The 12,072-nt window shown below is 34.3% G+C and overlaps 1 protein-coding gene across 1 annotated transcript; it reads right to left on the reverse strand.

The window, feature by feature from the left end:
• Positions 1–7,260: 7,260 nt before the first annotated feature.
• Positions 7,261–9,122, reverse strand: LOC120067730 (PPR containing protein). The gene is made up of 3 exons (XM_039019289.2): positions 8,689–9,122; positions 7,921–8,131; positions 7,261–7,835 (listed from the first exon to the last, which is right to left on the reverse strand). The coding sequence occupies exons 1-3, from the start codon at positions 8,995–8,997 to the stop codon at positions 7,579–7,581; spliced, it is 777 nt and encodes a 258-aa protein (XP_038875217.1). The 5' UTR covers positions 8,998–9,122; the 3' UTR covers positions 7,261–7,578.
• Positions 9,123–12,072: the final 2,950 nt, after the last annotated feature.

Raw genomic sequence — 12,072 nt, forward strand, 5'->3', positions numbered from 1 at the left:
ACAAACTACAGGACCCAACGAGAGTTTAGGGCATCAACCCAACAATCCGTCCTGACGAGGTGATTATCCCATTAGTTAGAGAGTTCTATGCTAACATTGATGAGAGTAGGGACTATTCGTCGGTGAGAGGCATTAGGGTTCCTTTTTCATCGTCACACATCAGTGAAGTGTATGGTTTACATGAATTCAACGATGAGATAGTGGGTTCTTTTCTCAGCAGCCCCCTGAGGAGGAGGTTATAAAGGCCTTATGTGATCCAGGAGTGCAGTGGGCCAGGTTCAAAGGGTGACCATGAGATTCAAAGAGATGAATATGCCTGGCCAAATCTGGCATGCCTTTGTATGTTCCACATTCATGCCAGCTCTACAACTCACGGACATCACGAAGGACCGGGCTAAACTCCTATATTGTCTAGTCTAGGAAATGTCCATCAATGCCGGATGAGTCATTAGGGCTTCAATCCATTGTTGTGGACGGTGTTCCACCATCGGTAGCTTAAGACACCTAAGCTTAATTACCGAGTTGTGTCGTAGGTCGGGGGTGGAGATTTTCGATGAGGAAGAGAGGATGGGAGTCGAGCCGCCATCTGTAGGTCTTCAATTGCCCCCTTCCATGGGCGAGGTGCAGAAGGGCATAGTTCAAACGATGGGGAAGACGAGGATGTCCTAGCAGTAGAGCAGCTTCCTGATGCTAATCCCCAGGGCCAGTATGAGATTCTGGTGGCAGAGGAATCTTACAGGGAGGAGGCGTTCAGGATCGCCATTGAAGCACTCAGGGTGGCTACTGAGTCACTTCGAGTGAGTTGCAAGGATGGGCATCGGGTAAGACGAATGGAAAGGACGTTGAACTTCATTTCCACCAAAAACCGCCTCTATTATGATAGCATCAGATTCCAGAGCAGTCTTTAGAGAGACCCGGACTCTTTTAACTCCGACTGATGTTAGTTTTCTTTTCCCTTCCTATTTTATTTTCCCTTCAATTTTTATTTTCTTTGTTATTTTTAGTTTTAGTTTTTGCTAACTTTTTTGTTTGTTTTGTAGGTTTTCTTTTATAGGTTTTCTTTTGTTTTTCTCTTTTTGTAGACCTCTCTAGAGCCTAATCAAGTGACGAGGAGATATCCGACCACCACCATCCCATGCATGTATCATTTTTAGGGGAGGTTTTTTGTTCCCTTATCTTTATTTTTTATTGAGCTTTATTTAGAATACATTGGGAACTATGTATTATTTTAAGTTGGGGGGTAGTTTTTATTAGCTTGGAGTCCTTAAGCATTGTGCTCGGATTATGCTTGTGTGTTTGATTGCCTTGTTAGATTATTTTCTCTGTTTTTATCATGATAGTCTATGATACACTCTTTTTGTGATGAAATTTGTATGAGAGAACGTTAGGGTGCATGATCATGATCATGATTTTTAGCCCAATTTTAAAAATTCTTCTTATCTCTTACATCTTTAAGTCATTGCTTTTGCGGAATTAAAGTCTTGCATGCTTAGAATTGGGTTATTTGGTTTATACTTCTGTTATTACCCCGAAAGGTCCACCTTTCACTTAGGAGTGACCACACTTTTTTTAGAGCAAAACTAGATAAAGTGGATAAAATAGGGCCTACTGTGAGTAAAAAAAAAAAAAAAGAGAGAGAGAAAAGAAAAAGAAGAAAAATAAATTAGTTGCAATTTTGGAAAATAATAATAATAATAAATAAATAATGCATAAAAAGATGCATTAGTTGACGTGCCTGCAAAAAAATAGTGTGTACATAGATAGAGGTGAAAAGAGCTACCTCCTCTATGACTAGTTAGGGCCCGTGAGAAAAAAGTGTTAGGTTCCCGACAGTGGGGTGTGAAAGCTAGCCCTCTAGGTGCCTTTTATGTTTTTGTGTGTGTGTGTTTAGGCACCATTGTCTTAGTGTTGCCCTCTTTTTTGCAAGTGTGGTATGTCCAAGGTCGATAATCGAACCAAAGTAAGGGGAAAACGGGATGAGGACCTTTTAAAACTCTTCCGGGCTGTGTATGCTAAACTAGCAAAACTTTAGGCTCACTCATGCATGAATAGATTAAGAACCATTCTTAAACTTGTGCTTTGTTGATTGATCATAATTGAATTTCGTTCGGTTTGACTGTTGAGACTGGAGTAACAACATTGCGAATTAAGCTAAGATATCTTTGATTGATTTATATTCTATTTTGTCTGTTTCTACCTTGCTCGGAACAAGCAATAATTAAGTTGGGGGTGTTTGATAACTCTCAAAAAGAGCTATTAATCCTAGCTTAATTTGGGCTCATTATCAGATTTTACATGTTTATTTCCCTATTTTGTAGGTATTGAGCAACCAAAGGGTAGAATCGACAATTTGAAGCCGTTCGGGGTTAATTTGAGGTAATTTGGAGGTGATTTGAGCATCCAGATTTCAAAGGAGTCAAAAAGACTAAAATGCCCATACTTTAGCGTCACAACACTCATGGATTGGCTTAGCCTGATGCTCGCCTAATGCTGTAAGACAGAATGGGTAGCGTTGCAACATTATGTGCTTTGACGGACAAGAAGCATCACACACGCGCAAGTGAGTGTCAAGGCAGCGTTGGACTTCTTCACCCCGACGCTCTTGATCAGCCACCTCAATGTTGCAACGCTAGCTCTAGCGTTTCGACTCTGTCCTATTTTTTATAAATATTCTCCTTCGATTTTAGCTTAAAGGAGGCTGAATTCTAATGGAGGCCGAGGAGAGGCCAAACTTTCTTCTTCCTTCTTTATGTTTTCAGTATTATTAGGCTAGTTTTTAGTTTAATTTTGAATTGTAAGCACATATTGGATTGTACCTCATAGGTTTGTCTATGAGTCGATGAAATTTTCTATCTTGTTCTTGGACTAAGGATTTGATGTAACTCTTAAGTTTTCTGCTCAATTTGATGTTTATAATTCAGAATTATGTTTTCTTTAAATCTCAATTGAATTAGATTTGCATTTGTGTATTGGATTGATGATCCTATCATGCTTGCAATTCTCTGCTAGTTAATTTCAAGCTCGCACGTTTCCTAGTAGTTCAGCTATGCTTGAATTTACCCCTGTAGCAACAATTGAACGTGCATGCTTAGGTTTACAGGCTAACCTTGAATCTTTGTATGCAGGTTTTATTTAGATTTGAAGAATGTTTGGTTAATTGAACATGGCTTTTCCTGACACTTAATCAACATAGTTGAATTCTAAATCTTAATGCATGTGTTTCTAACTTTTTATGGCCGCTAAGAACCCAATTGAATCTAGGAGCACATAGATTAGTTAGGGCATGGTCTTTCCAGCTTTAATTATTAATTAGAACGCTTGATTGATTTTGATTTAATTGATCATCGACCTTTGTAGAGATTTGTTAAATCACATTAATTGAGTAGCTATGCACGCATAATTCGATAACATAATCGATTGGCAGAAAACGATGATTGAAATTACATTGAACATTTACTTGATCTGAGAAAGATAAACCAATTACGACTTACATTTATCCCTAGTAATTTATCTTCTGCATTTTATTCAAATTTCAACTAAAAACCAAAACTCCGTTTTTTATGTTTTTCCATGATCAATTTTAATTTAAAAGAAATTAATTCAATGCTTCTCTATGGTTCAATCCCAAACTTATCACTGTTGCTACGCTTTAGTAGTAATAAGAGTAGTTCAGTGTATACAAATTTTCTTTTGATCAAGTTTGAAACTTATTGATGACGTAAGTTTCGGGCCTGTCAATCACGTAGGTGGATCAAAGTCGTTCCTAAAAATTCAATCAAAGTTGCAGGAAAAGAAAGGATAAGAAATAAGACGTGATGACCTATTTAAAGAAATACACTCTAAAGGTGGCAAGTTCGTGAATCAAGCAGCTGAAGATGCACATTTAACCAATTTTGTTTTATTTTCGTTTTTTTTCATTTGTAAGTTCAGTCGTTCGTACTTATACACTTAATTAATATGTGTAGAATCAAATGTTAAAATTACAATCCAACCCCACTTCAGAAGGTTTCCAACTACTAACAAGGGATGAAATCTGTGGGATGGTTTTGGGTAGACGACCCAGATTTATAAAAGGCCTAGGTTGGGGCCCTAAACCTAAGTCAATAAGGGGTAGCAACTCATCGAGTTCGTCATCTACTCAAGTAACGGAAAGTTGGGAGGTGAGGGAATTGAAAGCCAATTTCGAATAGTCTCAATCAAGGATTAAGGAACTTGAAGACGCTAAAAAACAAATGAGAGAGGATCATACAAGACAAATGGAAGAAATGAAAAAAATGATTGAAGACATGACAATCACATAGAGAAGAGCCATCGAATTAGGTATGATTACTTCATTATTTAGTTGTCTGATATGTTGCTATCTTGCAGTTATGGTAGCAAAGTAGTTATGTCTTACTAGTAGCTTTATGATAAAGAATTGTTGGTTATTCTATAGTTATAGCAGCTAAATAACTAGATTTTGATGTGTTTTTTTTGTCATTATTGTGTGTTTGTGGATGTCTATGAAGTTTGAATGTTGTGGGGGGTGAGTTGAGTTTGATTATAATTGTTTTGAGGGGAAAGTTGGAGTATTTTATGTGTTCATTGGTGTTTATGAAGTTTGAATGTTATAGGGGTGGGTAGAGTTTGGTTATAATCGTTTTGAAGTTGAACTTGGAGTTTTTGTGTGTGTTTTTTGATGTTTTTGAGTGTTAGAAATGTCGTGAAGGGTGAATTGAGTTTGGTTATAATTGTTTTTTTTTTTGGGGGGGGGAGAAGTTGAAGTTTTTTGTGTGTTCGTTGATTTTTATGAAGTTTGAATGTTGTAGTGGTGGATAGAGTTTGGTTATAATCGTTTTAGAGTTAAACTTAGAGGTTTTTGTGTGTTTTTGGATGTTTATGAGCATCGAGAATGTTGTGGGGAGTGGGTAGAGTTTGGTTATACTTGTTTTGCCATTGAACTTGGGGTTTTTGTATGTTTATGGATGTTTATGAAGTTTGAATGTTATGGGGGGTGGGTTTAGTTTGGTTATAATTGTTTTGGGGGGAAGTTGGAGTTTTTTGTATCTTTGTGGATGTTTATGAAGTTTGAATGTTGTGAGGGATGGGTTGAGTTTGGTTATACTAGTTTTGGAGTTGAACTTGAAGTTTTTTATTTGTTTCTGGAAGTTTATGACATTTAAATGTTTTTGTTTCGTGGTAGGATGTTGTTCAGAGATCAGGTTGGAATGTTGTTGGAGATGTTGTATTCCAGAAGTTGTTTTCATGTTCTTTCTTTTATGTATTTGTGAAGACATATTTTTTGACATTTTTTTCATGTTGTTTCTTTTATGTATTTGTGAAGACATATTTCTTTTATAAACTATCTTATAACTTTTCTCTATTTTAGGTAATAAATAATATTATGGACTTTGTTTGTTTGTTGTATTTCTTATGCGAATATGTTTGAGTTGGTTAATGATGTTCTACACGTTATTCAGATCAAATTAAAAAAAATAAAAAATACAAATTACAAATTAAATAATTGTAAAAGAATGACTATCTCCAACTGTCAGGAGTTTAAAAGTCAATATTCAAATACTGAAATTGAACTCCCGACACCGAAAAATGATCATCGGGAGTTATAAGAACTCTTGACATCATATATTAGCATATATTAGGCCTCGGGAGTTTGTGCACTACTCCTGACAGTCAGTTTTGGGTGTCAGAAGTTCTTATAACTCTCGATGCCATATATTAGGCCTCAAGAGTTTGTGCACTACCCCTGACAACTAGTTTTGGGCATCGAGAGTTCCCCTGACAACCAATTTTGGGCATCGAGAGTTCTATTCCTGACGAATTTCTCCCAACTAAACTTCCGGCAACCAGTACATCGTCGGGAGAGGAACTCCCAACAGGTTTTCCATAATTTCTCGATGATTTTAAGTGTTGGGAAAGATGTAATTTCTTGTAGTGTATTTTGGTCCCTGAACTTTAAATCTGGTTCTATTTAGGTCTCTTAACTTTAAAAAATGACAGTTTTAGTCCCTGGACTTTTAAAAAAATGTTTATTTTGGTATCTGCTATTAAGATTTTATTAACTCTTTGATGAAACCACGTCTAGTATGTGTTGAGAAAAATGACGGTGAAGTAAGATGCTGACAATCAATGCGCCAAAATACCGAACGACCAAAATCTTGAATGCAAAATGACTTTTGAGTTCTCCCATAGAAAATCGCTTTGCCACCTAATTCAAAATCAAAATCCTATATTTTTAGCGGGACTGACTTATTTGGCAACCTAGTCATAAAAAAATACAAGTCATCTCATCATTTTATTTAAGAGTTAACATAGTTCTAATAGTAGGGATCAAAGTAAACACTTTTAAAAGTTCAAGACTAGAGTAGATATTTTAAAAGTTTAGGGACCAAAATAGAACGAGATTCAAAATTCATGAACCAAGATAGGATTTAAACCTTAAATTAATTATCTTCTCAAATTAACTCAATTTTGGTAGAAAAAATCCACAATTAAATGAAAAAACTCAACAGTTTAAGATAACTAATTTACATTTACCTAAAACTCATAATATTACCAATTTGTGTGAATTAGGTTGTTGGGGACCCACAAATAAACTATGGTGCCATCTTTGAGATTTGTAATAGTGGATCAGAGGCGCATTTGATGAATAATAACTTTGGTATGTAATAGATTGTGGTGTCGTCTTTGAGATATGTAATGTCATTGATATATTTATTACCGATAGGTTTCTATCATGATCTATCAGCATATTGATAGACTTATATATACTTCTATTAGAGTTTATCAATAATAGCAAACAGATTGCATATATAATTCTATCAGAGTTTATTAATGACATACATTTATAAAAGAAACAATCATATATTTATAATTCTATTACTGATACTTCTATATACTTCTATCAGGATCTATCAACATTCTAACGATTTTGTTGTCTCTTTGACCTCAAGTTATCAATGTGGCTACATGTAAAGACAAACCATCAGTTTATCACTACAAAGAAACATCAAACAAATAAAGAATCAAATATGTATATATTTTGGGGTTTGTTAAATTTTAGTCCCGGTACATTTTAATGTTCAAAATGATGTGACATAATTGTGAAATAAACATAGGCTAATTCAACCAATTGAGACAAATCAATGACATAAAAAGAAAGAAAGAAAGAAAAAGAGTAGATGGGTCACTCTTGAAAGAAAAGGATAAAGTTCATAACTCATATAGCTAAAGGAAAGGATTTGGCAACTGGAAACCACCACATAGTGGAGAATCTGAATAAAAGTTTTGGTATTGAATTTTCTCTATTTACCATTACAATCTTGTAGCAATACGATGCCTATAAATAACAAAGGCAAATAAGAATATATTCTATATACAGTTTATTTAGTCCATTTAAGCCAAACTCAAATGGTATTTCTTCAACTCATAAACTTGAGAATTCCCCTCATATAATAAATGTAATGAGAGGACAAAATACCCAAAAACAAAGAAAATAGGAAAATAATGTTAAAGAGTAACATATATAATATGCTGTGTTACTCTTTGATTTCTAATTTTTGGTTAGACTCATATATACTCTTACTTCAAGCAGACAATGAAATTCCATAGCTTTCTTGTTCTTCTTACAATTTTGCCCATTTTCCTAGCAATGAAGCTAGAAAGCAAGAAGCCAGGAGGAATTGGTAAAGCAACATCTCCGATTTCTTTGGTACTTCCACTTGCTTGGGTGGAAGGAGTAGATGATTGTCCTCCATTTTCTCCATGAGAGCTATGGACCTTTCTAAGATAGAAGCTTCTACTACCAATTTCCCCTATTGTTTCTCTCCTGTCAAGACCTGAGCAGAGGATACAGAATGGCAATTCAATTGGGTTTCTCTTAAATTTCAAATTGGCAGTAAATGAAGAACTAATTAGTCATACTGTGGAGGCTGAAATATGAGTTATGCAATTCAAAGGAAGATGGTGAATCATTTGGTTCAAGCTTTGGAGTCCTTCCTTCTTCACCATATTTAGCAACAACAAGCTTAATTGTCTCGTCCACACTGGATCCTAGTTTAACCATGGCTCGTACTGGCCCTGGGCTCCCTTCCACTGTCACATTGATCACTACTTTAGCATCTTTCTTGTACCCCTGCATTGCATAACCGATTTTGAATCTCAGCCCATGTATACACCGGGATAAAAGTAATAAATGAAAATCATAATATGAAAATATGGGCCAATGAATTACATCTTGTACTGACACGTGAGATCTATTGTACAGTCTATAATCAAGAAACTCAAATTGATGGATGAGTAGAGGTGATCAATCCATTTGTATTTCAAAATTACCGATCAGTGAGTGGAGGATGATTGAATTACCGATCGGTGAGTGAAGGATGATTGATGAATAGTATCAATAAATGTGACAAATTCCATCAGAAAAACAATCTAATTACCAATTGTGACGTACTACAATTCAACTATCAATAAAATCTTACTATTCCACCAATTTTCATTACGGATGGTTAAATGTGGTCATAGTGTTTTTTTTTTTAATGCTAAAATTATGGGCCCGAAAATACTGCGGAGTAAATAAGGGAAAGCAATATCTAATGATTCATTAATTATTCCTAATTTTCTGTTAATTTGATTTAAGGAAGAAAACAGAAATCCTAGATTCGTAATAAGAAAGATCGGAGCCCTAACCTCAAGGAATGAAGCCGGAGAAGGAATCAAGAGAGGGGATGAAGCAAAGGCTTCCGAAAACTTATGAGGACGGAAAATAACAACCTCTTCCCCTTCCTTCTCCGATGACACAGTCCGATCAGCAGCGGCGGTGGCGTTGGCCCAAAGGTTGGGCTCCGAGGAGCATCGAGTGAAGATGGAGGGCTTGGAAAGAGCGCGATTCGTCGGAGGAGTTCTCCGGTGAGGAGATTGAGAGAGATTGAGGCGTGTCTTGTTGTTTCTTGTACTAGAAATTGCCGGAATCCTCCGCCGGAAACTGCTGCTCGACATAAATGGGGTGTTTTGAGTAAAGCGGAGGGGGGAGGGCAGTTGACAGTTTTAGCGTGGGAGTTGAGGGAAGTTGGGTTTTTCCGCGGGGGATTGCTTTTATGGTCGTTTTCGTCAGTAGAAACGTCGTCGTTTTCGTTGGGCGTGAAAACGTCTTATCACAACTGGTAAAGGCATCAGAGGTGGGGCCGCGCCGTGGCCGACCTTGCACGTCATCTTCTTATTAAAGTTTGATTATTCGAATCAGACGCGGATTTATAATTCTACTGTGTAATTTTAAGATTTTATAGTATTTAAAAAGAAAATACATAATTAATCTCTCAAGTTTGGTTCAGATTATATTTAAATCATTGAGTTTTTAAGTTCAATAATTTTATCTCTAGCATTAAAGAACTACCGTGAGTGTTTATAGGTTAATTTTTTAAAATTTAAAAATCAAATAATTAATAAATGACACCAAGGTAGTTTAAATCATAAATACTATATTGATAATACGATCTAAAATAAAATTGATTAGAAAAACACTTATGGTACTTAAATTTTCATAGAAGCAACAATTTTGGCCTAAAATTTTAGTTGTTGACGATTTAGTTCATGTACTTTAATTTTTTTTTAACAATCTAGACTTTAAACTCTAATAAGTAACAATTTAATCTATAATTCGAAATTTGTATTAATTAACCTATTATTCTTCAAAATGAAGTGCCGCTTTTTATTGTGTAACAACTTAGTCTTATAGTTTATTAAAAGAATTTATTCTTAATTGATTTATATGTATGTTGAGGATCCCATATTGAAAAAATTAAGGGATCTCACAATTTTGATAAGATAGATTGACTACTCCTTTATTTGCCAATTGATTTAGAGATGAAAGTCAATGTTATTTAATATGATTTCAGAGTCCATGAAGTTCAAATGGACATTCGGTCCAAAAAAAAAAAAAAAAAAATTGTGATCCCATCGAAAAATTGTAAACTCAACTAGAGGCACATGGAGGAACCCTATGTTATCTAATAATGTACAAAAATTTCATTAAATCTCAATAATATTTTTCACAAGAGGGACTAAATTTGTTAAATCTCAATAATATTTTTCACAAGAGGGACTAAATTTGTTACTTTCATGAAAGTTTAAGGACCATAAGTATTATTTAACCAACTAAATTCAAAATTCATGTAGAAGCTTCTTTAAATTTGAAGGAATTGAATTCCTCAATGGAAGCACGTGAAAGCCACGTGCTAGTCTAGTTCATTTTGGAAACAGTGAAGAAAAAAACAAGAGAAAACACATAACAAATAGGATAAACACGATACTGAGCAAAACCTCAATAAAGACTTTCTTCAATGCAGACCCTCTCCTTTGTCACGAATTCAAAAACACTAGAACTTCTTTTGAACTCACGAATGCTAAAACTATTTCTAGAACTCGCCAACAAACAATCACATGAAAGAAGACACCACCATTTGATTTCCTTGCTAGTTCGTGGACAATCAAGGATTGTGGGATCCTTATTTGGAAGGGAGAGTTCTTTTGTGAGAGAGCTTTTAACTAAGGGAGAATAACAATTTTTGTAGAGAGAAACCCCTTTTTTTTGTGATGTATTTTTAATCGATCATAAAAAAAATCTCATTCTTTTTACGTGAGAAAGAATGAAGTGGTTAGAAAGGGAGTTATAATTCCCCTCCACTACCTCACAAATAACTCCATAGTTATATCTTTATTTAAATAAATATATTAAATCAATAAAAATTCATTATTAATTAACTAATTTAAAAATTAAATATCATATATTTAATTTTTTAAATCATATTCAAATAATATTCTCTCACATAACCTATAATTTAATACAAATCATATTCATATTAATTTTAACCTATAGTTTTATATGAATCTCATTCATATAAATAATATTTGAATCTTATTCAAATATTTATCTCTCATATAATAAAGTATAATTTTGAATCTTATTGAAAATTAACTTTATATCATAATATTGATATATATTATATTAATTACATCTTATACAATTAATTCCCTTATTTAGTTTGAACAATTTAAATTAATCCAAAATTAATTGATTCTTGTTTTACCCTTATGAGCTAGTAAAAGGACCTTATGAACCTACAGATTAGAAGCTCTAATGATATAAGATTAATTAATTAAACTCTTTAATTAAATTAATCAACCTTCATTAACTGCAAGCCATTCCATTAAAGACGCACAGCTGCACTCTTTGCATTGTAAATATATTTATGTGTCCATGGATATAATCAATCAACAGTAAATCTAAATATATTTTTGTGTCTAAGGATATAACCAATCAACCATAAGTCAACCCTTTATGAATTTCTTGTAATTACATCTCAGTCAAATTTTCTTTTAATCACTATACTTACATTTAACTCCTTAAGTACCAATGATCCCTCTAATGAACATATAATTTATAGTCAAACTATAAACTAATTCTTCTCGGGCCAGTGAAAGAGGGTGAGACCTCATTATTCAAGACCTAGAATTGGCTCTTAAGGGAGCAATTCATCTATTTACCCTAAAGACGAGAATGGGTGAATTTCATCCTGTATAGCTATGTTCCCAGCTCCTACTTAGACAAATCCCAAAATGGTAGGTATATTGAGTCGATAAATCTAGACATTCTCGTTGGGTTTTATACCCTAAAACTCATAGATAGTAAATATTATTAATTTACCGTCATCAATAAAAAGTTATAGATGTTAAATCAACAAATGTTATTGTTTGTATTGTTGTTTAATTTGTGTTAATAACCATAAATCTAATAAACTAATATCCAAGGTTGCCTTATGAGTTTGGAACTATATGTGGAGACATACGAGGATCAATGTTCAAGATTTAGCCTAAAGGGTCTATAATATAGGGATAAGACTGGATACTTTATCCTGATAACACTACGGATACAACCACTTGGTATTCGATACAAACGTAATGATCTAATGCGGTCGTGTAGGCAACACGCGAGTGAGGGTATCCTATGTGAAGGGTTTACATAAGACTGGACCACGAAAATACTGTCGACTAATTTGGTTCCTATTTTAATAGGAT

Source organism: Benincasa hispida, chromosome 12 (assembly GCF_027475165.1).
Source record: "Benincasa hispida cultivar pf3 chromosome 12, pf3_genome.v1.1, whole genome shotgun sequence".
NCBI lineage: Eukaryota > Viridiplantae > Streptophyta > Magnoliopsida > Cucurbitales > Cucurbitaceae > Benincasa > Benincasa hispida.

Bases quoted from the DNA above. Each gene is read 5' to 3' on its own strand.
- LOC120067730 (XM_039019289.2), bottom strand. From the start codon at position 8,997: ATGTCGAGCAGCAGTTTCCGGCGGAGGATTCCGGCAATTTCTAGTACA. The intron at 8,132-8,688 runs GTTAGGGCTCCG...TATGCAATGCAG, and splicing joins CTCCGGCTTCATTCCTTGAG to GGGTACAAGAAAGATGCTAA. The intron at 7,836-7,920 runs GTATGACTAATT...TCCTCTGCTCAG, and splicing joins CTCATATTTCAGCCTCCACA to GTCTTGACAGGAGAGAAACA.